Source organism: Aedes albopictus, chromosome 3 (assembly GCF_035046485.1).
Source record: "Aedes albopictus strain Foshan chromosome 3, AalbF5, whole genome shotgun sequence".
NCBI lineage: Eukaryota > Metazoa > Arthropoda > Insecta > Diptera > Culicidae > Aedes > Aedes albopictus.
The window spans coordinates 308,635,895-308,661,542 of record NC_085138.1 but is presented as its reverse complement, the minus strand read 5'-3'; the positions used below and the strand labels follow the sequence as shown (position 1 = coordinate 308,661,542).

At 38.2% G+C, this 25,648-nt stretch overlaps 1 protein-coding gene across 2 annotated transcripts in view; it reads left to right on the top strand.

Annotated features, from left to right (window-relative positions):
* LOC109411563 (BTB/POZ domain-containing protein 6) overlaps positions 1-25,559 on the top strand; it is a 43,328-nt gene extending 17,769 nt beyond the window's left edge. Inside the window, exons 1-2 of one of the 2 annotated variants that reach the window (XM_019685102.3) lie at positions 22,529-22,700; positions 24,035-25,559. In XM_019685102.3, the coding sequence (XP_019540647.2) occupies positions 24,056-25,294 (1,239 nt within the window). In that variant the 5' untranslated portion in view covers positions 22,529-22,700; positions 24,035-24,055 and the 3' untranslated portion in view covers positions 25,295-25,559. Of the gene's footprint in view, positions 1-22,528; positions 22,701-24,034 lie in introns of those variants that run through there. The other variant, XM_019685101.3, reaches the window with a different exon arrangement.
* The last annotated feature ends 89 nt before the right edge of the window (positions 25,560-25,648 follow it).

Genomic DNA, 25,648 nt, shown 5'->3' with positions numbered 1-25,648 from the left:
TGTAAGATCATACATAAGTCGAATACTTAGCATGTCTCTTTATATTTAACTATTTAAAGTGAAACATCAAGAAATCCCATTGCAATTTTGCATACAAACTTTAGAGGCACAAATCTGACGAACGAAGCATCGAACCAAACTGCACTTGTTTATCCTGGCTTTGCTCACTTGCAAAAAGAGGCAGCTTTTCCAAATCGAGCTCAATTTTTTACGATTTTTTAAGATTGGTGCTCTTAAAATCGTGAGTAGGGGTTCAAGTCAGTCATTGTGGCAGCCATGTTTGTATCCTTTGAAGTTTCTCCTTAAGCCAATGTCACATAAATCAGGATTCTTATCCTTTTTTGCATCTAGAACTGGTCAAACGTCAAGCGTTATCTATTGGTGTGATTATAAGTAAGAAATCTATGTGACGCAGGCAAAATTATAATCCAATGATGCCACCAGGAATTCTTCTTTGGATTCCTCGAGAAATAATTCGGGAATTCACCCAGGAGTTCCTGGAGTGCCTCATGAAATAACTCATGTGATTCTAAGGATATTTATCCAAGGATCCTTCAACCTTCTTTGATTCCTCCATAAATTCTTATTGAGTTTTATATCTATACTATGATATCTTTAGGAACGCCTGTCTTAATTGCTCCAAATGATGATTCTCTTGATATGATTCCTCCACGAATTTTCCCTGTAGTTTCTCAAGAAATTCCTGTAGGATTCCCCAAAGCGATTTGCTTTTCAAGATTTATTCTGTCCAAGATTTTTCCAAGGTTTAGTTCTGTCGTTCCTCTTAAAATTTCTACTAGGATTTCTCCAGTCACTCCTGCAAGGATCCTCCAAAAAGTTCCAATATTTGAACTATTCCTGTTCGAAGAGTCCTAAGGGTCGATTTCTTCACCCTGGCTTAGGCATTAAGCCAGGTTTAACTATATGGGTAAGCCTGGCTTACGAGTTAAGCCGAGGTGAAGAAATCGGCCCTAAGTACCGTGATTTCGGGTGAAATTGATCACTTTTCGCAGTTTTTGGCGAATATTTTTGTATGCATGTGCGATACAGTTATGGTAACAAAAGTTTGAAAGTGTCTTTGAAGTCAGCCGCAGTTTCGGAAAATATTGATTTTTATACATAAATATGTGCCTGATTTGCTGTAAAACATGTAGGGTAAATCGCCAATTGTTGCACGGCTAAAAATTCGCCAATTATTGCACACCCCATAAGAAAAGCATGGAGTGTGCAACAATAGGCGAGTTTTTAGCCGTGCAACAATTGGCAAATTACCCTAAACTCATTATTCAATAACTCTTGAGCCAAATGATAAACATTTTTTACAAATTGTTTTAAGTTTAAAGCGTTATTTTTAACAAATAAAAATGGCCCTCACGTCGATCAGTTTCACCCCACTGATCAATTTCAACCGAAATCACGGTACACCTTGTCCTTTTTTTACGTCCATGCTTGGCTGAGCGACAAAAAATTCTACCGCTAAGACAATGAGCAAACTCAACAGTTTTATATTTTTCAAAACATCTTCGTGATTAGGAGAAGTGTACAAAAATATAAAAATGTGTATTTTGATCATTATTTTGTCGGTAGAATTTTTTTCGCTAAGCCAATAGTGGACGTAAATCAAGGTTTAGGTGTAACCAAGGGTGTAACACATTTGTCGCAGAAGACTCACGGCGGCACAGGTTTTGTTGCACAGGAGTCACAGTGACTTACTTCTAACAAATGAATTCTTACTTGCTAGAAGTAAATCGCAGTGACTTCTGCATCATGAAAACCTGCGCCGCTGTGACTCTTCTATGACAAGTGTGTTACTTGGGGTATTTTCCAAGATTCACCCAGGTATTCTTGCTGCAACTCATCCAGCACAATTTGACGGAGTTTCCAAAAGATTTCCTCTTCAGATTCCGCTAGAAAAACTTCTGTGAATCCTCCAGAAGTTTCTCCAGAGATTCATTGGATATTTCCTTCTGAGATACAGAAGTAATTCTTTAAAAAAATATTGTAAGGATTTCTCCAAGAATAACAGATAGAATTCCACTAGAAAATTTCTTCAAAGATTCCTCCAGATATTCCTTATTTGATTTTTCCAGGAATTCTTCCTAGAATGCATCCAGGATTTTTTAAATTACTTCAGGAATTCAACCTGAGTTTTTTTCCATGAATTCTCACTATGACCCTTCTTGAAAATCCAACTAGGATTCCACCAGTGCACGAATTTCTCCAGAAGTTACTGCTGAGATTTATACAGAAGTTCCTTATGTAATAAAAGACTGCCCCTGAATGTTACCTGGAATAACTGTGTTTATTGCGGTAGCAATTCCTTCGAGGATAAAGCACGATTTTTTTTCCAGGCATTCCTCCAAGAGTTCCACCGTTTATTCAGGAATGTCTGTGGGAATTCCTTCAAGAGTTCTTCTGAGGATTTTTTCGCGAATTTCTCCAGTGATTTCTCAAGAAATTCCTCCAGGGATTTATCAGAGAATTTCTCTAGTGATTTTCTGCAAAATTTACTCTGAGACAAAGCGGACCGTTACTGGCGTTCTTACACCCAGGGAAAGCGTGTGCTTCACACAATCTCAAGTGCTTGTCTCCCGTTTTGCCGAGAGACAGAGACGTATGAGTGAGAGCTTTCGTAATTGTGCGAGAGACAATCGCAGCACTAGCTCTACACCCTTAAATGAAACAACACAGCGCACGAGTAACTTGAAAGTTTTTCGTTGCGCTGTGTACATCGAGTTCTGCGTGTACGGCGCAGAGAGTAATGCACGGTGCTTGGGACTGCGCTTGTCTCCAAACAGAAAAAAAAACACTTAATAAATTAATTGAAGAGTTTGTGTTTTCGGCAAAGTTGTTAAGCTTGTCAAGGGTTGACAAGCGATGGGTCGTTTGATTCGAAATTTTTCCAAACATGCGTAGTGTCAAGCCAAGTGCAAAGCACGGAAACAAGCACCGAGAGAGTGCATACGACAGAGCGTGAGAGACAGGAGCGCTCCAGCGCGCGGCAAAGTAAGCGAGCAACACACAACCGATTGCGCGTACACGTCTCCTTCTAATTTGTTGTGCTGTCTCGTAGCAGCGTGTGCGGCACGCAAAGAGTTTTGAGTCGCACCCTATCCCTGCTTACACCCAATATCACACGAAATCGAGTTCACTTCCAATGCTGTCTACTGCCGTCTCGTTTGGAGTTTAAAGGCTATGTTCCAGTAGGGATGTAATGCCAATAATGAGTAGAAGATGCAATATTTGTTCTGTGAAGAGTTATATAACATTTCTTATCAACTGTGACACCAAAAACTCTTATAAAACTTTGAAATTGGTCGTATAACCCATAACTAGATAGCAGGCTTGGTTCCAGGAGGGGTGTAATATCATATAGAAAATTTTGTAAATCACTCTAATTATTTAAATAGTGAAAAGTTGGAACCAAAAAAAAGTTACGTTATATCGAGGTAAAAGTTACGTTATATCGAGTTACGTTATATCGAGGTTACGTTATATCGAGGTTACGTTATATCGAGGTATGACTGTATAACTCTTTGCAAGTTAGTGTTCCCATCCTTGTTGTCGGCTACGGTCGCGACATCCACGCTCAAACTAGCCATAGGTTCGAGTAGAGCCCAGCCTCTCGCGTCAGGTGAGCGCACAGTGATGCGAGGGCGGAAAAAAGTCGAAAAATCAACTTACGTATTTTGATTCAAATGTATTTTTCATTTTTTCTCGACATTTGAATAGTCTATTTTGAAAATTTGGTGCTGATTGAACGAAAATAGATTTTTTTCCAGAGCTTTAAAGTGGGTGTAAATCATACTTGAAATTTAAGCTCCCATATAAAATTTATGGAAAAACAAAAACAAACTTCCTCTAAGTTTTCAAATATGAGCACACATTTGTACACATTTGACGCTATATTCATTTTCAAGATTTTTTTTCAGGCTTCAGAAAACCTAGGGGTTATTTTGCGCAAACTTGCGGAACATATGGTTTTCGGCAGAGAAACAACTAGAAAGCCCTTATGTTGAATGACATTTGACCTCCTGCTTATAGTTAGCGTATTGCTTTACTTATTTTGCGAATAAAAGGAGATACATGTATATCTTCAAATTGTTATGATTGTATTGCTTCCATTTCTTATCTTTTATCATTCAACTTTTTATTTTCAAGGCTCGGACGTCATGAAGCTTCACGGAGCCATGCAAGCAACTCATACATATACGAGAGGTCAATGGGAAAACATCTTTATATCTAAATTATTTCCAAAACTTTCTCAAATTCTACATTGAGGAAGTTTCTATTCATTTGTATCGGCTCAGCTACCATAGCGCATAACAGAGCCGATGTTTGTTGTAGAATGTCAACATTTTTATATGTGAAAAGTATTTTAAGACAAGACATAAATAGCTATTATGCGCGCAGGTATTCAGCAAGAGTACGTTGATGATATCTGTGTTCAATTTATGATCGTTCCAGAATATTTTCGTTTTTAAAATTTCAATTGCGATGGTGTCCCTTTAGGCCCTGTTTTTTGATTTTCTCGAAGTTAAAAGGACCAATTTTAATTTTTTTTTTTTTTTTTTTTTTTTTATTAACGACATTTTACACCAATTGTGCATTCATGTCCCATTTTAATTTGAAAGCATGAAATGACCCTAATATTCAAATCTGATCTTTTGATAAGTTGGTTGGCATGAATTTATCAACAAGCAAAAGTTTGATATTCGCGCAAAACGTAACGCGTGGAATGTGTCAAACGCCAAAAAAGGTAAATTGGCATAGACAATTTTCAGTAAATAACTACGGAAGACTTTAAAGAACTTTAATTGGGTTTTTAAATTAAGAAAAATGTATCGATTTTTTGATTTTATACGAAAGAGCACCTTTTTCTGAGCCACTATGATTTTTTTCAGATTTTTAGAACTTTATTTTGGTACCTAAAATCAATAACAAAGAGATTCTTTGAAATCACCTTTTGACAGCTGGGTAACTGTTTGACAGCTCCGCCCAGTACAAAATGCGACGAGGGGTGATTCGACAAATCGCTCCCATACAAACTTCAAATTGATTTTTAAATAGGTTCCTGGGCACCAAAATTCATGAAAATTTGGATTTCGGCTCAGTTTCGCATGCAGATTCAGAATATGGAATTATCTCAACACCGCTAAAGAAGCCAATTGAAGCTGATGAGCAGATTTTGTTGCAGCTGGGACGTTACGCCAATAAATAGAAGGAAGTTGTTTTTATCGAAATTGTAAACCCACGTATCTAAAATGAAAAAAAAAACAAAATCCTTGAACTTATTAACCCATGTTAAATGTATCAGGTTTTGTAATTGTTTGCATTACACACTTCTGGTAAACATTTTTTTTGTCATAAATGAGTAATTACATGCTTTTGTTTTTCTATCGGATATTTTGCCTAATTCAGATAGATCCTTATTTTCGCCACTTCCACAAGCATTAACCAATAACTCTATGCTCTGGATTATTTTACCGGTAGCTGTTCGAAAAATATTTCTTTACAATAATTTTTTTAGTATTGATTCAACTTTTTTTTTGTGTTCATGAATATTAGAAATTTATGGAAAATATAAATAAATACATAAATAAGTACTGGTACGAAATTGTTTTAGTTGGTTCAAAAGTGTAACGGTCAAACGAACTAGTTCTTCTGATCATTTAGGAGAACTTCATATAGGAGAACTTCAACGTTTCTCAAACTGAACAAAAATTTATTGTAACCGGTTCATAACTAAGTTGGTTTTAGCCAGTTAGCAAAATCATTTAGTTTCGTTGATCTGTCATTCATTAAAAATAATAATGTTTTTTACACTGACACTGCACAGGCGGATTTTTTTTATTCTTTTCAAAAGTTTATCGGATTGGTGAACCGGCTTTCCTTATCACTTATTTTGGTCCTATGTTTAATCGTTCATAAAAATAAATTAACAATTATCAAGCTGGACAGCAAAATTAATTAACCGGTTCATAAATTATTGTTTTTGATTAACCGGCTCTCAAAATTATCTTTTATTTTGTCGAATGGGCATCCATTTACTAGTGGGATGAATTTCTTGATTTTACCGGTTCGAAAATGAACCGGTTTTCCAATTCACTTATTTTATTTTTTGTGGAAGGTTAGCCATAAGAAGTAATTATAAAACAACTGTCCTCAAGAGATATGCTGTAACTATTTAACCGGTTAAAAAAATAGATCGGTTAGACAAAACGGTTCAACAAATAATGTATTCTCCACTTGTTTATCATCATAATGTGTAGAACATCAGCATAACACCAGTTGGACGAAATCCTTGATTTTACCGTTTCGAAAGTGAACCGGTTGAGCAAACCGGTTCGCAAAATAATACATTTTATTCATGTTTAATTGCCCATGAAAATAAATTATAAAAAAATAAAGATTTCTAATCGGAATTATAAAATATTTTTTACCGGTTCAAAAATGAATCGGTAAAATGAACCGGTTCGGCGAAATGAACATTTCTATTGTACTAGTCGCTTCTCACTCGAAAAAATCTGTTATCTCCATTGGTTCCCTTTTAAACGTTGGAGGGTAAAAAACATTCTCAAATTGTCCACTTCCCCAGGGAAACCAGGATTCCGGAACGGTCCTGAAAGTGGCCAATGCGGCCCATAGGAAGTCAACATGACTTCTAGTTAACTTATTCTAATAAATAATAAAGTTTTGATAAGCTTTGAACGAATATCATGCATGTTAAGACTTTTTGCCACCTTTTGTATGGAGCCGCATCACTGTGGAGCGGCACCATGTTAAAACTCAAGGCGCAACGGATACGGTTTTCAACCAGACAACCGACCGGGTAGTACACGTCCCGGAATTCGCGATATTCAGGAGAAAGTAAAACGCACTTTACTTTTTCTACATGTTCAATGGTCAACGGACTAGTACGGACTAAAACTATAGAGATAAGTGACATTTCAACACACGAACGCGCAAATTTTTCCTCACACAAAAGTGCACGCCAATTGAAAGGCTATTCAGATTGCATATGCAAATATTACCCAATCGAATTGGGTAAAACAGGTAAATAATGATAAAACTAACGTCCGGGGCAAAAGTGCAAATATTTTCCTCGCAGTTTCACAACTACATCTTCTAAAAAGGCACGCATACATTTGAACGTGATTACCACTATATATTTACATAAATACATTGTCAGAATCCTTCAGCATGAACGCTTCGTCAACACACATACACTCCCGTTCAAAAGTTTGGGGTCACCCCCTCAAAAACATGTCATTTTTTTAGGCCCATATCTCCGCCAATTTACGTCCGATTTCAAAAATCTAGGTCTCATTCACAAGATAATAAGTCAAAGAAACTTTGAACATGGTTGTGGTGAAACTTTTACAAAAATATTTATGTGTAAACTTAACCTAAACTTGCAACATTTTTAAAAAAATAAATTTAATTTTACGGCAGTGTCGCTGGAAATTGGGTCGACCAAATTTTAAGTCGAGAGCGGTAATATAACCTATTTTCTATTGGCTTTCGACTGCCTTTTACCGAACTTAGCGGAACAATCTAGGAAAAAAGTTATTTAGGAAATTAATCATTGATGTCATCGACCAAAAGTTTGGGGTCACCCCTCAATATGATGCATCAGCCGAAACTTTCGTAAAACATGGAAAAATGATTTGGTGATATCTTCGTCATCTTTCATTCGATTTTAATTCTTCTTGGCTTATATTAAACATAATGAATGATGCTTACTGCATAGACATTGAACCGCAACAATTTTTCAAAACTTACATACTTAAACTTAGCATAAAAGTGCCTCAATTTTTGAAATGTGTTACCTTTACATAATATTTTTATATATAAAAATTATTGAATACATCAAATTAAAGGTGTGATATGTAAGTTTACTTTATTATGTATCTCCAAAATGAGCCAAAAAGAATTAAAATTGAATGAAAGATGACGAAGATATCATCAAATCAGTTTTCCATGTTTTACGAAAGTTTTGGCTGATGCATCATATTGAGGGGTGACCCCAAACTTTTGGCCGATGACATCAATGGTTAATTTCCTAAATAACTTTTTTTCTATATTTTTCCGCTAAGTTCGGTAAAAGGCAGTCGAAAGCCAATAGAAAATAGGTTATATTACCGCTCTCGACTTAAAATTTGGTCGACCCAATTTCCAGCGACACTGCCGTAAAATTAAATTTATTTTTTAGAAAATGTTGCAAGTTTAGGTTAAGTTTACATATAAATATTATTGTAAAAGTTTCATCAAAACCATGTTCAAAGTTTCTTTGACTTATTATCTTTTGAATGAGACCTAGATTTTTGAAATCGGACGTAAATTGGCGGAGATATGAGCCTAAAAAAATGACATGTTTTTGAGGGGGTGACCCCAAACTTTTGAACGGGAGTGTACATTCAAACAAACTCTTGAACACTCAAACAAACTGTCATTATCATTACCAGGGGGCTGCCACTACACTTCTCCAACACTCCTCCTTAGTGCAGCCCTCATCATCTTACTAACTACTGATAATACCACAATGGTCGGAAAAAGATAAAGTTCGGCCAAAACTCTTTTTATATGTTTAATCGAAGTTATAGGTTGTCTAGATATGTTATATAGTATTTTAAGTGCCTAAAAAGGGGTATTCAAAAATAACGCAACTTCAATAATTTCAAAAAACGGTAAAAATCAGTAAACCCCACATTTTTTGCTTTTTTTTGTTAGAACACCAATTTAAATTTAATTAAATGATCATCTTTCGATCAAATCCAATCAAGTTTGTTCAAAACGTGTAAAAAATGTGGGAAGATAAATTTTATTTTAGTCGAAAATGGAAAAATAACGTAAAATATATGAAAAAACATGAGTTTTTTTAAATAGCTCTAATTTGAAAAACTGCAAATTTCTGCAAAAATACTTAAACGTTTTTATGCAGCCCTAAGCATGATGTTTAAGATGTACTATTCGAAATTGCGGCGACACGTGACGACACGAACCGTTTTTTAACTTAAAAATTACCAAAATTCCTAAGGTACAATATATGAAAATTTGAAAAGTTTTGTGACATATTAATTTTGCACCATACGTGCATTCAAACAATCCAATAACAAGCTTTCATATGCTGGATAACATAAAACATATATTCCATTCTCATAATATTATTATTTCACTTTTTTCGAAAAAAAATCATTTTTCAATTTTATGACTTAGGCCACTTTGGCAGTGAAAATGTCATTGAAATACAAAAGCTGGTATACTTTCAATTAAGAATCATAAAACTACAATACATTATCTTTGTTATTAGGTGAAATAAAGTTTAAAAATATCAATTTCGTTTTTTGAGAGTTTTGGCCGCCCCTTTGTATGGAGCCCGACCAATGTGAATACGCCACAAGCAGCTCCTCCTGTTTTGAAACTCCGTGTCTACTGCTCCATGTAATATAAACCGTCGCATTTCTTGCCGATAGCAATAACGTTCTCGCCTTCCAGAATCCTGCATCCAGTTGGACCAAACAGTACACTGTAGCCGTTTTCGGTGATTTGGCTGACCGACAGCACACTTCCAGTCAGTCCAGGAACAAACAACAAATTATTAAGTTTTATTTCGACACTCTCGTCCAGCAATCCGCGACCGACGATTCTCCCCGTTCCGCATCCTCTTGCCATCAATGTTCCTCCATCCGCTAACGCAACCTTCTCTTGACACGGCATTCTGCTACTCAAACTTGCCACTGAACCAGTCATATGCTTGGTGCAGCCTAGGGTTACCAGACGTACTCTTTTTAGAGTACATGTACTCTTTTTCAGCAAAAAATTGGGCGTACTATTCTTTTTGGTAAAGTGGGCCCAATTGTACTCTTTTTTGCAAAATTACATTTGTCTGATAAAATATATACATAGGGTAATTGATCCGATCATGGAGGAGTTAAGCGCTGGGTTCATGTTTAAACCACAATTGTATCGTCCCAAGCAAACTTTTTACATGGATTGAATTGAAAATAATAAAATCCATCCTTAATCTACGGGAAAATAACGAAATATTGCCACTTTGATGTTGTTATGAGCATTTTATTCGTTTTTATCTGAAAGAACATTGTGTTCCTAATGTTGCGGTATGTGTTCCTAATGTTGCGGTATTTTGTTCCTATTGTTGCGGTATCCCATTGAAATCATATGGGATACCGCAACATTAGGAACACTACCGCAACAATAGGAACACAGCAGCAAACACATTTAGGAAAATATTTTTTTTAAAATAGGTTTTGGGCAAATCTTAAGCAAACAAATGGTGCAATCTCATAATTTAAGCACCATACATCTATTAAAAATACCTTTTGGTAACATTTCAGTCGAAAAAGTGCTCAATTGCCATTACCGCAACAATAGGTACTACCACAACGATGGGAACAATTACCCTATCAATTAAAATAACAGTAAAAAAAATCAGTATGCTACCAATTAGAATCACTTAACTTATCTGCAGAAGAAAGGCCATCTTTATTTTCCCTTTCTTCCATCGAAACCACACTAAATCATTCAGATTATGGTGTGCTCCTTGCTGAAAAATGTTGTTAAAACTGTCGTTTATTCATTTGTTTTGCAAAAATGGCTTCACTTTGACGTGCAATAATCGGAAGGGTAAATAATAACGAAAGCATTTCGTTTCTCTAATATGTTAGCTTTTGAAAGCAGGCTGAATTTTTAAACTATTTATCTTGAACGAAGCCGTGAGTTACATTTTCCATTGAGTTCTTAAAAGAAGTTTGTAATCTGTATTATCGAGATTTTAGCCCTTCCGAAGAAAGAACTTACATTTTGCGAGTTTGTAGGGATTGGGATTCGATCCTAGGTCCTCGGTGTAAGCGTCACGTGTCTTACGAAACCTATTGCACGAAATCCATCTACGGGAGAACAAAAAAATTGACAGTTCTCGCCAATTCTTAACGAAAGGAATTTGAAAACAAATCACTAACAAAGTATTTCGATTGGTCAATAGTTGGCATGCATACTGAAAAAATGTGAGATTAGAAACTGCTGTAATAACTATCCAGTGATGTTTAAGTAGACACAACTTTAGTTTTTCACTCCTTTTGAAAATTTACCTACCTTTAGGTGTCAAGTATGGTTTATGGAATTTAAATATCAAACACTTCAAGAGTGTCAAACAGTATTCAATAAAAAAAAAAAATACTCGATTACTGTACTCTTTTGTACTCTTTTATCAGAATTCTTGAATGTACTCTTTTCATGTGTAAACAATATGGTAACCCTAGGCAGCCAGTGTCAATGATCCATCTGCTTTCTTTTGACACTTCACTTCCAGTCCGTGTTGTAAAACACACATTTCTTTCACTACTGTCGCTTCCTGGATGAGATCGACGCACCGACTTTGGGAACGTTCAAAAATTACGTCCAACATTTGGGAGAGGGGGGGGGGGTGTGTCTAGAAAAGTGTGACAGTACGTGTATTAGGGATAGGAAAATAGCGTGACAGAGGGGGAGGGGGGGGTCTAGAAATCCCAAAAAATGATGGACGTAATATTTGAATCTTCCCTTTGCTTGACTTTGTTTTTGTACACTAACTTCCGCTTGTTGCATCAAAATTGGACAATTCATCCTAAAATGATCGTCTTGTCTACAATAATAACACTGTTTCACTTTTCTTCTGTTTTCCGATTGTACAACAGACTTCATCGCTTTCTCACAAAAATTCTCCTGCACCTCACTTTGGTTTTTTCTACGCCATTCATCCATCCAGCAGCTTACCCTTCACATAGGGTATATGTACCATTCCTTGGCCTAATTTGCAAGCCACCTTGACAATTTTGACCATAACTCATGAATTAATAGCACTAGAAATAATATGTTGACCCTATTACACACTCTAGGCAATGCATATTTCACCAATTAGAAGTAAACTAACGTAAATATTTAAGAATTTACTTAATTAAGCTGAAAAGATTCATTGCGATGGGATGCAACGTTGGTCTATGGTACAAAAATTGGCCTATTAGTGGATACAACGTTGGCCTAAATAAATCACTTAGACTAAAGTTCTTTCTTAATTTAGTAACTAAAACAACGCAACCCTATTATTGTGTTATATTTTTACAGTCACCGCACACAAAATCTTTTTTTCTGTTCCTTCTTTCTGGTTCTTACGCAAGTAACGTTTTTGACGTTACTTTATCGGTGTTTTTGACGTCACTTTACTGATGGGCCAAGATTTGGGTACATAGTGAAAAAAATGTCCTCAATATTCGGCCCACATTCAATTTGTAAAAAAAATATTTTTCGTTGAAAACAAGTATACAAGTTCAAAATAGCGTCTTTGACCGTCGCATCAAATGTTCAGTTATTGAAAAGTTAATTCGAAATGTTCCAGAATCAGGCTATTTATGATCATGTGTATAGACTACCCACTAAGCCGAAGAATCATGGCGTCTACAAAAGCTAAACAAAGTGACATTTTCATTCAATTTTAATGCTCCGAAGTGCTACAATTGAAACGAAATGTTACAGTTGTTTGGCGCATAGCTTTTCCGATATCCAGTTATGCGTGTTTGTTTGAGTTTTTGGTTTACGTTGAGATAGGCCCAACGAGGGGACTATGCCAACGAAGCATCCCGATAGCCTCATATCTTCTTCCGGTCTACCCTCCAAAGCTGTAACAAGTGTGTGGTAAGTCTCTGGCAGGCTGGACAACAAAATTGCTACAACCAGATGCTCCTTCAGTGCTTCACCCATTCTTGCCAAACGATGAGCCAAATTTGTAGCCTTCACTAGATGCTCGGACATGTTTCCTCCTTCTTCTAGATGCAACGAACATAGTTTCTTCAATACATGGATTTTGTTGGTCAATGATCCTCGCTCATGATAGCTTTTCAATTTATCCCACATCTCCTTTGCACTTCCGACATCCATGATGTGACTCAATTGGCTGTCTTCCAGCGCCAAACCAATAATCGCCCGAGCTTTCTCGTCCAGGCTGACGTGGTCTTCGCCGACTTGGCATCCTTCACCGTTGACCATAGATCTTCTTTCATCAAGACTAATTCCACACGAAATATCCACGTCGGCCAGTAGAAATCATTCAACCGATTAAAATCTACTTTCATTTTGGCGTTTGTGGTGGTTAAATACTCCATCAGATTCCATATCAAGATTTCTCAAGTTTCATCCAAGGGATTATTAATATATCGCTCTATTACGCTTACGCTGTCTAGCTTTACCTTTGATCATTAACCTTTCGCGCTGTATACGACAAGCGAGGTTTTTTCGCAGTGTTGTACTTTTTACAACGGCGCACGTCTTGAAGGGGTAAAAATGTTCAGCGATGTGTGTAAGTAATCAATTTAGCTGAAAACTGATGAATGATTATTTCCCTGTAGGGTACGAGATCAACCAGCCGAAAATCTCGATAATAAAGAAAAATAATAATTATTATTTCCCATTTAGGCCCACTTAAACACCGTGGGTGCGTTCCCAGATACTCTCCCCTACATCCTAACGGATTCTTCTCTATTGAACTATGGCAAGTGGCGAGAAACCTAACCGTCACACCTCTACCACAGTGAGATTTAAACTTCACGGTCAGCACCGGCTATTGACTCCACCATGTGACTGGGTCTGAGGTATCTCGGCTCCATACTTGCCATAAAATTAATGCTTTGTTTTTGTGTCGTCGCTCTATACCTACTACGTTCATCGTCATAGCTTGCAATCTCGCGAGCACGTATGTAGTTTGCAACGGTACTCAGACGATTGTGTTATCTATATCCTGCAGCCTTTTTTTTCTGTTGTGTTTTGTATCATATCGTATCGCGGTTTCTTAACAGCTGATAGACTCCCGTTTAATCTTTGTTCGAGGTTGAAACCTGTTTTTAAACAGTAGCAAAAGAAAGCCAACATATGTGTTTTAGATAAAATTTCCTTTATGGCTTTAAAACTTTTTCTTGCTGTTTTATTGCACGTTGATAATTTTGCATACTTTCTCTCCTACAGTCTGAAATTTTGATTTGGCAAGATCAATGACATAGTTTCATGGTCGAAACAAGTTGTGCCTGATTTTTTTTTGCAAATGTCCCTGTCACAACTTTCCGTTTGACGTTTGATCAAATTTTTAACGGTTTTCGATCCACTTTGCTTTGTTGCACGGGCTGGCGGAGGTTTCACTGAATAGAGCCAGTTTCTTCTGGCAAGTGGCATCCTAACTGTCGAGCTGCGAACATTGAACTTTTCACCAACCTGTTGGTTGCCGCCGTAAGGCAAGTTTGGGGTTTGCCTTCTTATTCAGTGGAAAAGAATTCCTCGCTGCTTCCCATTCTCAACAAAATAGAATGAGGCAAAACTTGTTCTTGCCATAAGATGTCGCGTTCTTGGCCTTCCAGACGCGCGTAGGTTTAGTATGATGCAACGAGACAACGAGAGTCAATTCAAGTAGCCCTACTAGTAATGTTGGTCAGTCACGCAAACCCACATTGCATTGCTGTGACCAAGTGGCAGCGATAGTCATCCCGAGTAGGTGGAAAAATCTGATGAATAGCATATTCAGCTATGATTGATTGAATTACTGAAGAGCAAAAACTGATATTGGTTTGATTGATATAAGAGGTAAAAGAACAGAAATAATTGCAAAATCTAATATGGTGAACTACTCAATAATAGCTCGATAAGATATTACAAGATCAAAATAATAGCAGACAAGATTTGTCACTTTTTTCTAGAAAAAAAAAAATAAAAAAATGTCAGCATGCAGCATCGAACCTACGACCTTAGGATTTACAGGCAGCGATGCTTACCACTCAACTGTGGCTCGCTGTTGTAAATAACATGGGAATAAGAGCATGCGGTTCTTCGTTTCCACAGCTCAGAAAGGAGCACATGGCATTTCACTAACATTGAGCCATCTCTATGGGTGTATGTGTTCCATTTCGTGCAGAAGAGCTAAACTTGTTCTTATGTAGAAATTTTCAGCTATTTCGACAAGAACAAAAATTGATATCGTATCACTTTGAGCTATTCGTGCGATATTCATTAGGTTTTTGAATAGCTCATCAAAATCACATCGAGCTATGACAGCAAAAAGTGTTCGATTTGAGATATGATTTAGATATTCTCGTCTACCCGGGATCAGCAGCGGTGGCAAGACAGTAATTAATGTCCTTGTGATGACGGTCCGTTGTCAGGAGATTACACTTGCAGAAGCTGGATATGAGGTAATTACACCATGAAATCTATAGATCATTGTCTGACGTATGAAAAAAAAAAACGGGTTTGCATAGTTGGTTTTGGTAAGCGTAAGCGCCACACCTCCGATTGGATGCAAAAGGATACTAGTTTTTATTTAGCTTGAAAGTCGGAGATAGCCCAATCAAGGTTTTTTTTAGAGGGAATTGGTCCAATATGCCCCACTGGGGTTCAACGCACCTACTCAATATTTCTCTGATAAAGGGTTTCAATGGCGCGAGGAGTGGGTAGGATAGGTATCAGTTGGTCGGCAAGTCCAGATCCAGAGGAACGTTCTCCTCCATTTGGGAAATATGTGCCATCAAAGGTAGGACATGTCCTACGCACAAACATAGTTGGGTAGGGCAGTCAGTGTATTGTCTTACCAATGATTTTTATTGAAGAATATAAATATATTCAACAGCATATTTTCCCCTAGAACCGATCACTTAGAACAGAAGCTTGGAATTCAATCATCTTTAAATGACAAAAGTTTTCGGCTGCGTACTACCAAAACTGTACCAGACATCCAAGTCTGCAGATAATCATGATGTTTAAATTAAATTAAAAACGCAATTTTTAACCTGGAAAATCCCAAAATGACGTAAATTGCTAATTAGACTGGCTCATCACTTCAACCCACTAAACACCACGAGGGAAGTTTAAAACAGAGTGAAGATTCCAGTAGTAACAAAAACGGAATAGTTTTGGAAATCGAAGTGAACTTCGTCCAACATGCGCTAAATGATAATAGAAAAAATGTACAGTCAGGGTTTTTTACGCGGTTTTCATTTACGTGGCCGCGTAAATGAAAAGTCCATACAAAAAACAACTTTTTGAGACTTTTTTACGCGGTTTTTTGGATTTTGAACTGAGTTTTTTTACGTGGTACGCATCCCCCGCGTAAAAAAAAACCTGACTGTAATTGCCTAGAAACGGCTATCTCATCGATGTACTTTATTCTACCCGACGTTTCGGCCATGGATTTTGGTCTTTTTCAAGGGAAAACTTGTCTATAGTCCTTGTCCTTGTTACAATTTGCATTTGCGTTTGTCAACATAGCGCAAATGCAAATTGTAGCAAAAACAAGGACGATTAGACATTTTTTTCCTTGAAAAAGACCAAAATCCATGGCCGAAAAGTCGGGTAGAATAAAATAAATCGTCAGTACATTAAAGTGCCCCACACAATGCGTACGTTTGCGTGTGCATGACACTAGTTTGACACATTTCCCTTGGGAAAACTGTCAAAAAAAACGCAAACCTCGACGGAACGGACGCTATGTGTTCCAGGCATAAGACTGAGATAGCCGTTTCTACGCAGTTTCTATCCAGTTCCTGTAGAAAAATGTAAAACTGTGTAAAACTACTCGATTAACAAATACGAAAACAATTTAATTTCGAGTTGGACGGTTTTTCTGGGTTGTTGGTGAAAAACTCACGAAAGTACTAGAACATGGCCCAAGTATAGATGACAGTTCTTTTGGGTATGCTAGATCCTCCTTTGCATCACTAGTGGTAAATAGTTTTGCACAGAGCTCAAATGGGATTTCATAACTATTTTTCATGTATGGGTGGAAAAAATACTTTAGAAGCTGTCATTTATACTTGGGAACTTTGCTATGCCTAATAGTCACACATACACTGCCGCATATCAGTCCCATCTTTGCTGGATTTCCTATGCAAATGGGACAGATATGCGATTCACGGCAGTACAGTGTATCAAACAATTGTCCGTACAGCAATTTTTTGTCAAAATAATTTTTCATTCAAATGCTTATAACTTTTTATACGCCAATCAAAAACGCTGAAATTTTGACCAATCATGAATCATGTATTAGTGCTCTATTGGCGAAGTTTTGAGCGAGATCGAATAAGTTTTCTGAAAGTTACAAAACTTTAAGTAATACTTATAATATTTTTGAACACATTTTTAAAACATTATATCTCAATATGTACTCGATAAAACTGTTTCAATTTTTTTGTGTTACAGCTTAAACCTAAGGCTTCCATATGCAGCTACGTTTGAGGTTTTATATTCACTACAAAAGATATGAAAAATGTGCTTATGTAGTTGACGATATTTAAAAAATTACCATATTTTGCACATATAATCTGCCAAACGTTTTCCACCAATAAAAGTGCATTAACTGAACGAAAAATGCATAGGACCTACTCTTCATATGTAGTTTAGTAGGTCCTGTATAAAAACATTACATTAAGAGAGTTTAAAAAAGTTGAAAACACTTGGCACTTTTATTGATCAAAATATGATAAATTTCCAAATAATACTCTGAACATATACAGATTTTTCATATTTTTTGTAGTGAATATAAAACCTCAAACGAAGCTGCATATGAAAGCCTTAGGTATAAGCTGGAACACAAAAAAGATTGAAAAAGTTTCAACGAGTACATATTGAGATATAATATTTTAAAAATGTGTTCAAAAACCTTATAAGTTTTACTAAAAGTTCTATAACTTTCAGAAAGCTTATTCGATCTCGCTCAAAATTTTACCAATGGAGCTTCAATATATGGTTTATGATTGGCCAAATTTTCAACGCTTTTGATTGACGTATAAAAAAGTTATAAATATTTGAATGAAAAATTATTTTGACCGAAAATCGCTGTACGGACAATTGGTTGATACACTGTACCTGCGCAGGCTTTTTCTTTGTCGACTCGATGGTGTTGTTTGTCACGGCTCGATGATGGCAGTGGGTACTTACATTCGTTGCGATGGCGGCAAAAGGTGTGACCCGCCCTCGCTGCAGTATTGGCGCGCAACGATGGAGCCCGTGCCCAGTGCGGGTATGGCCGAAATTAGAGCTGCGGGGTGAGTGGCGGCTGGACGGATGGCTTCCGATTTTGATGACGAGAACGTTCGGAGTTGACCTTTTCTTTTAGAGGGAAACACACTCTTTACAACGATCCGGCTTCGCGTACTAAGATTCCTACTAGGCCGAGCGGAGTTAAAAGGATTCCCAACTATCAGTTCGGGTTCCGGTCCTTCCATGTGCACAACAGAAACATGTGCTCGATGAACAAATTGAGATTTGAATTATGAAAAGAAATTCACGTACTTCGGTGAAACTCGAACTCACGATTCCCAATTCGCTAGACGGGCGCTTCTATTCCTTCAAGCTACGGAGTCACCAAGCCATGTGGAAATTACACTGTTGAAAATGCTTTGACAGCCAAAGCAAAATCAAGAAATTGACATTTGTAAGGTACTACGGTCACCCTTACTGTAATAGGTCGACCTAGGACTGATACGTCGTGAGTCCAGTGCCCGAAGCTCATGACAATTAAAAATAATTTCCTCTCCCGCTTTGGCATACATGTGCACAACAGTGTATGTGTTAGATGTCCATCTAATCCTATCCGAAGGAGATTTGGATTGTCAAAAGTAGCAAACCATATGCGACTGTGAAATCGAGTTCAGTTCTACGCCTACTGGCGACGGAGATAGTCGAGTGACTCCGTAGCTTGAAGGAATAGAAGCGCCCGTCTAGCGAATTGGGAGTCGTGAGTTCGAATCTCACCGGAGTACGTGGATTTCTTTTCATAATCCAAAACTCAATTTGTTCATCGAGCGCATGTTTCTGTTGTGCACATTGGTGTTGTTAAATCATCTTAAACAGTGTAATTTCCACATATCTTGGTCAGCTAAAGAAAAATCAAGAAATTGACATTCACAAAACTTCTTCATACCCAGCCGTTGTGGAAGCGAAATGTTCAAAAAGTATAAAATCAAAGCCAGAAATCCGGATAGTGAATCTTAAAAAGATCAGGCAGTACATATATAGACAGGGAAAGATTGAAGAGATCAAGGAAAGAACGAAAAGGAGCAAGAGGAGAAAGATAAAGCCAATCGAACAGGAGCAAAATGAGAGAGAAGAAGGTGAAGGTGAAAGGAAATTAGAGCAGACACAGATAGAGAAAGAAGAGTATGACATTAAGGAGCAGACAAGGATAACTAAAACGTAGAAGAAGGAAAACATAAGAGGAAAGGAGAAGGATCATGGAAATAACTCCGAACTTGAGTTGGAAAGAGAAACCAACGATGAGAGATTACAAGGAGCGTTAGGATAGGATATACAGAGGTTTGTGGAATACTTTTCTGGAAAGGATCAAGTTTGGAGAAACAGTAACGAAAGAAAGGTTTCGTTGTATTCAGTAGCTGGAAAGGTAGTCGAGAGATGCTTTGAAGATAGGCAAGACGACGAGTATCGCAATGAAAATAGGAAAGGATACTACAACGAAACAGGAAGGCAGAGTACGCGTATAGAATATGAGAAGCGCAGAGGATACACAGTAGATGTACAGTAGATCAGAATTAGGACAGTATCAACGTGGGAGAAACAATAGACGAATTACTCCGGAGATGATAGGAGAAGTCCGAGCCATAGAAGGTTGTGTAGAAAGTCTAAACCGAAGAAGATCAAGTAGTACGGAGGATCGAACAAGAGGGCATAGAAGGGAGAACGACAGTAGCACACACAGATACTATTCAGATAGTGAAAGTGATAAAGAAAGGCGTCAGAGACATCGAGGAAACCGAAGGAATCAGAGATACTCTTCATCCAGTAGAAGTCCCAGCATACACGATACCCCTGTGTTGAAAAGGCTCAGTACTAGTTGGGCAAAATCAAAACTGACCGGTGGTCTGTCGTACCCTGAGCATGACGCTTAAGCCATCGGCTGAGTACAAAAACTAAATTCTAGTTAGGTACTGAATTTCTAAAATTTTAAATCTGAACAGCGTAAAACGTGGCTGATCGACGTGGTGGCTGATCGACGTCAATCATTCACGTTAGCAGGCGGCCGACGACAGCGGATCATATGGGCAAGGGACATAAGATGAATATGTATGTACGGGATGCGCTGCTAATGTGCAACGAGAGCTTCCCTCGCTTTGCTAACCAGCTTACATGCTTCTATTTAACCCCGTGTGAAGTGTACGCAAATCGCCTCCACTTTTGCATCCTATTCAACGGCATATGCGCTCGTGTATTAGCTGAGATGTTAATAGGGATTCCCATAGAACATGCGACAAGTATGCTGCACACGGCAGAAGTGTACAGTGTACACACGGCAGCGAGCAATTATATCTCATAACATGCTCCCCACTGCAGAAGTGGAGTGTATCAAGATGTAAGCCGGAAACAAGGTGAAGGTGATCAACACGTTTGCTGTGCCCCTGTTGACCTACAGCTTTAGGGTGGTAAAGTGGACCTCGAGGCGCTAGAACAAACAGTACGAGTGGCGCACCGAATTCACCACTCAAAGTCGTCTATCGAGACAGTTACCCTGCCACGCGCAGTAGGACGAAGAGGCGTCACCGATATCCAGACAATATGTGTCTCTCAGATCCAGCATCTGAGGGTATATTTCGTAGAATGCCAGAACCGTCACGTAATGTATCGCACTGTATGTGGATCTGACAATGGATACAGCGCCCTGCATCTGGCGCAGGAAGATTACCAGCTGAACTGCGACATCAAGACCAATGCGTCGACGAGGTGATCGTAACGTGGAAGCAGAATGATGGGGCGCACTCCCATCAACTGCAGCTCGATCACATCGATAAGGCGGCGTCAAACGCTTGGCTGTTGCGGGGTGACCTTGACTTGACTTCTTCAAAGAAACAGAAGGTTTCATAATAACCATCCAGGACCGGGTAATTGCGATTAAGAATGGCCGGCGGTACATATTGCACGAAGACGTGGATGACCGCTGCTGTAGGAAGTGAAATTAGGAGAAATGTAGGAGAAACGATCGAGCATTACGTTGCAGGCTGTTAAGTAGATCAGTTACCTCGATCGTCGCAAAGAAGTTGCCAAGATCGTGCAACAACAGCTTGCTTTAAAGAACAACTTGGTCGACAGATTTGTACCCTACTACAAGTACCAGCCGGACCCGGTTCAAGAAAATAGTTGCATGAGGCTGAACTAGGATCGCGAGGTCATTACGTACGTCCTCATTCGTGCTAACCGGCTCGACGATATTGTGGTTTACGACAAAAAGATGAAGCGAGTAAAGGTTACCCTCATCGACATCGCTGTACCGCTAGACCATAATGCCCAACATTCTCCGCCAAGAGTTGCCCCTAAATCTCTCCTGAGGGCGCTTGACGAGCTGAAATTAAAGATAGACCGGGACAGCATCTTAAAAGCGGTGATTCTTGGAACCGGCTGCAATATAGTTAAAGGGTTCCCGAATCATCCCAACTAAAAGTACATCCGAAGTAGATTCATTATTATATAAGCAAAACCGGCTAAGAAAATTCACATAGCCTAATCCCCTTTGGCATTCCGATTGCCCGGGGTACGTAAAAGTTTCCAGCATTTTTTTTGCTGAGAAGTTCTAAAACTCTATAATAATAGTAATAAACTATAGATCAGTTATATGTTTCGTCTATGTACCGCCCAGAACTGAGGGCGTCCAATTGTAAATCTTCCGTCTGGCTTGGGATCATTGGCTTTGTTTCTCTTCCGACTCGCTCCAAAACGTGACTAGTAAATTTAAGCTTCAGATCATCCCACCCATTCTGATGGTGATCCATCCTAGACCCATCTACCGCTTCATTAGACTGACTGAAGAAACCTCCTCACCTATGTCATGTCTGTTCTGTGATGCGAATACATATGCGATGACGCATGAGGAGAACGATAACTTAACACAATATAGGTAGGTATGTATAGAAAGAAGCCGGTTTCTATAGAAGAGCGATAGGCATAAGGTGAACAGCGAAGCGGTAGTTTGTGTATTGATAAGATCCTCGTCTGTAGCGTCTTAAGTGCTGGTGCGCTTTGTTTACCAAGCAGAAGCACGTGTTTGAGCCACTATTTAGCTACGGTGGTGGAAGGATGTCTTTGCGGCGTAGTTGAAACGACTTTTACAGTAGCGAACAAATATATTAAACCTGGTGATAATAGGCAACTGACTGAGATTTGCATCCAGCTATCCTCAATAAAAATACGGCATCTGGTGGCGTCACATTTTTGACATTTTTCTTGCTTTAGTTCGAGTGATCGGCCATAGATGCTAGATCAGCTACACTTACATAAGGAACAATTGAGAAGACTAATTGCGACTAACATACATCTTCAATGTGTGAGTTTTTATATTTTTAGACAAGAATGACGTCTGCTACGTCAGATTGCAAGTCAATGTGGGAAGGAGGAAGAAATAATTATTGCAATCAATTGCCCATAGCAGACCAACAGAAACTAAAGTTATGATAATACCACCAAGCCCGACTTTTTACATCTTATTCTCGCGGAAAAAAAAAACATCTATACTTTTGTCTAACACTGTATAATACAAACTCAGCGAACTACAACGTGTTTGAGCAGATTTAACGAGCAGTAATTTGCAGGCGCGGTAGAAAAGCACGTATCGTGAACACGCATCCGCCGGTCGGAAGTCTGGATGTTCTCCGGTACATTATTAGCATGTGAGTAAAACACCTTACAGTAATTTGTATTCAGATAAGAGATTTTGAAACGATTTGCATCAGACTTATTTTTATCTAGGAATACAAAGAAATAGGTTTGAGATCGTTAGAGATCATCTGCGTTAGCTAGTTAATTAGTCTATCGAACGATATTTGTTACAGTTCAAATTACCCCTAATATGATACGGTGGTAAACATTTAGTACCAATTAAAAAATCGATTGAATGATATAGGAGACTTGAAGCGCGTGCCAGGGTGGTAAGAGGCTCAGATCACGACCGTTCATTTAGTTCTGCTGTGGTTCTCCATCAGGTACTGTATATCACCATCATCCTACAAGATGTTTTTGATTCAAAACAGGTTTTTTGACATTGTTAAATCCTTTCAATATTGCGTTTTATCAAGTTGCTTTTGCTGGATCCGTCTTCAGTTAACCGTTATGTGGCCGGCAAACTTTTTGCTTTTTTCTACACCGTGTATTTTAAATGGGTGCTGGGTACCCGGGTACCCTGCCGGCCACATAAGGGTTAACATTTACTTTAAAAACTTTGTGTGTGAAAATAATGTTTATAATCAGTGTTGCATACATGTCAAGGGTTTAAATGCAATAATCTAATCATTGCATTGAGGTTAACTATGGATTATAAATGGGAAAATGCTGGTGTCTGATGGATGGCTTGCGATTACCTATAACGATGATACCTATCAATAAAAGCATGTTCCCGATCAGTTTGTTGCTAAAAGAAGAAGTCAGCGAAAAAAAAAGATCATCACAGTTATACCGTTATACCCAACCACGTCCATTGGGTCATCGACAAAGGAAAACAATGTTAATTCCACAACCACTGTTAGGTACTAGAGGCAGAGAAATTCTCTGCATCTTCACGGTCTGACGATTTAGGCACCGGTTGAATTCGTTCTTGTCTTAAGCAAGCGTGTGCACACCAAACAAAAACTACAAAAATAAGAAACTAAGAAACTAAACAAAAAGCGCCCAATAACTTTGTTTTGATCAGGGATGGGAAATGTCACGAAATTTCATGAAAAAATGTCATGACATTTTTATATTCACACCATTTTACACCGGTGAAATTAGATAAATAACAACATGACATTTCCCATTCCTGGTTTCGTTCCCCTGTGTGTATATGCTAAAAGTAAAATGCCTTGGAAGCCTCTGCGAAGCAAACAAAACGTCCAATGTTTTTAAAATGTTTCTGACATTTTCTTTTCAAAGATGACAATTGTATATGAAATTTTTATGAAGTACTTAATGTTTTCCCTCCTGTAAATTGTAAAACTAAGCTACTCTTCTCATCTCGATCCACTTCCAGGCCGACGTCAACGCGGACAAGATGGATGAAGAAGCATCGGATTTTGGCCAGCGGTTCAATGAAATGCGTCACCGTAACCATCTGGTAGATTGTTCCTTTCGAGTGGACGACAAAATCTATAATTGCCATAAGCTGATCCTATCCGCAGCTAGTCCAGTATTCGAAGCCATGTTCTACGGTTCGCTTGCCGAGAAGCAAACTGTTAAAATCGCAGACATTCGGCCAATCGTGTTCGAGCGGATGTTGGACTTCATCTACGTAGGAACCGTGGACTTTGACCATATTCTTCATATTGAAGAAATCTTGGAGCTTTATTACTGCGCACAAAAATACATGATCGACAGTCTGCACAAACAGTGCGTTAACTATTTCGGCAAAAGCATCAAACCCAACAATGTACTGAAAATTCTCGACATAGCCTATACGATGAACCTGGAAGATATTATCTTTTCGTGTTTGTGTGTGCTGAAACACTTCCTGACTTCGGGTATGAGTCTCAGCAACATCATCCTAGAAAGTAGCCATCATTTATCGAAGAGCTGTGTGGATCTAATCCTAGAAGATAACTACGAAGTTAAGGATAACATTATCTGTATGATTCGTGCCTGGTGCATTACGGAATGTGAACAGAATCGTCTCGAAGTGAATAGTGATAGTCTGAAAACCATATTGCAAGATATTGAACTTCCGGATAAGTTGAAAGATACCATAATAGACTGCAGTTTTACCAGTTTCCAACCGGTGACAAATGAACACAAATATCATTGGACACCAATCCAGCGAATTCACTACAAAGCCGTCAGACCCTTGATCATCGGCGATTCGATGGCCTTCGAAGCCAGTATCACATGTAACAGGTTCATTGTCTTAAAGTCTCTATCTATTAACAGTAGACTGACACCGCAATTACTCCCTATGGACAAACGTCGCGATACGTACACGGAGAACATTGCTGTGGAAATTTGTTCGAAGTTCAACGGGAGAATCGAGTCAATCTACCAGGAGCAACATCTGATCTGTGATGTGCCATTCAACAACAGCTTAGATCTGAAACTGGAGAACCAAATCGTGCTGTTTCCGGACATTGCCTATCTGGTACGGCTGAAGTGGGGACCCGACAGTCTGGGTTACGAGTATCCTAGAAGCATTTTCTCGTCGTACGGTAAGAGCAAGCAGTTCAGAGTCAACTTCAGCGAGAATATCTACGTGGAAACTGAAGGCAGTATTCTGCACGGGATCGTTTGTGATTTGTATAAGTAAGGCGAGAAATATTTCACGTAGACTATAGGATTAGCAGGGAATGATCCCAAAAAAGTGACATGCATTACTATTTATCTGAAATAAAACTCACAAATTGCTAACAAAGAGCTACTTGAGCTGAGATATTTGTTAACATTTTAAAATAGGATTTCATCATTAATCGCAACTATTAAATTATTGATCGAAGATTGTCATTACCTGTATCAGATAATTGAGAAAAAGAACAAAAACTATGAAAAAATAAAAATAAATTGTGAAAATAGAAGCAATACCACTTAATCAGTTTATCACAGTACCCAGTAATTGTAACTCTCAGGAAAATGTGAATTATCACTTACGAACTGAAAAGGGAAT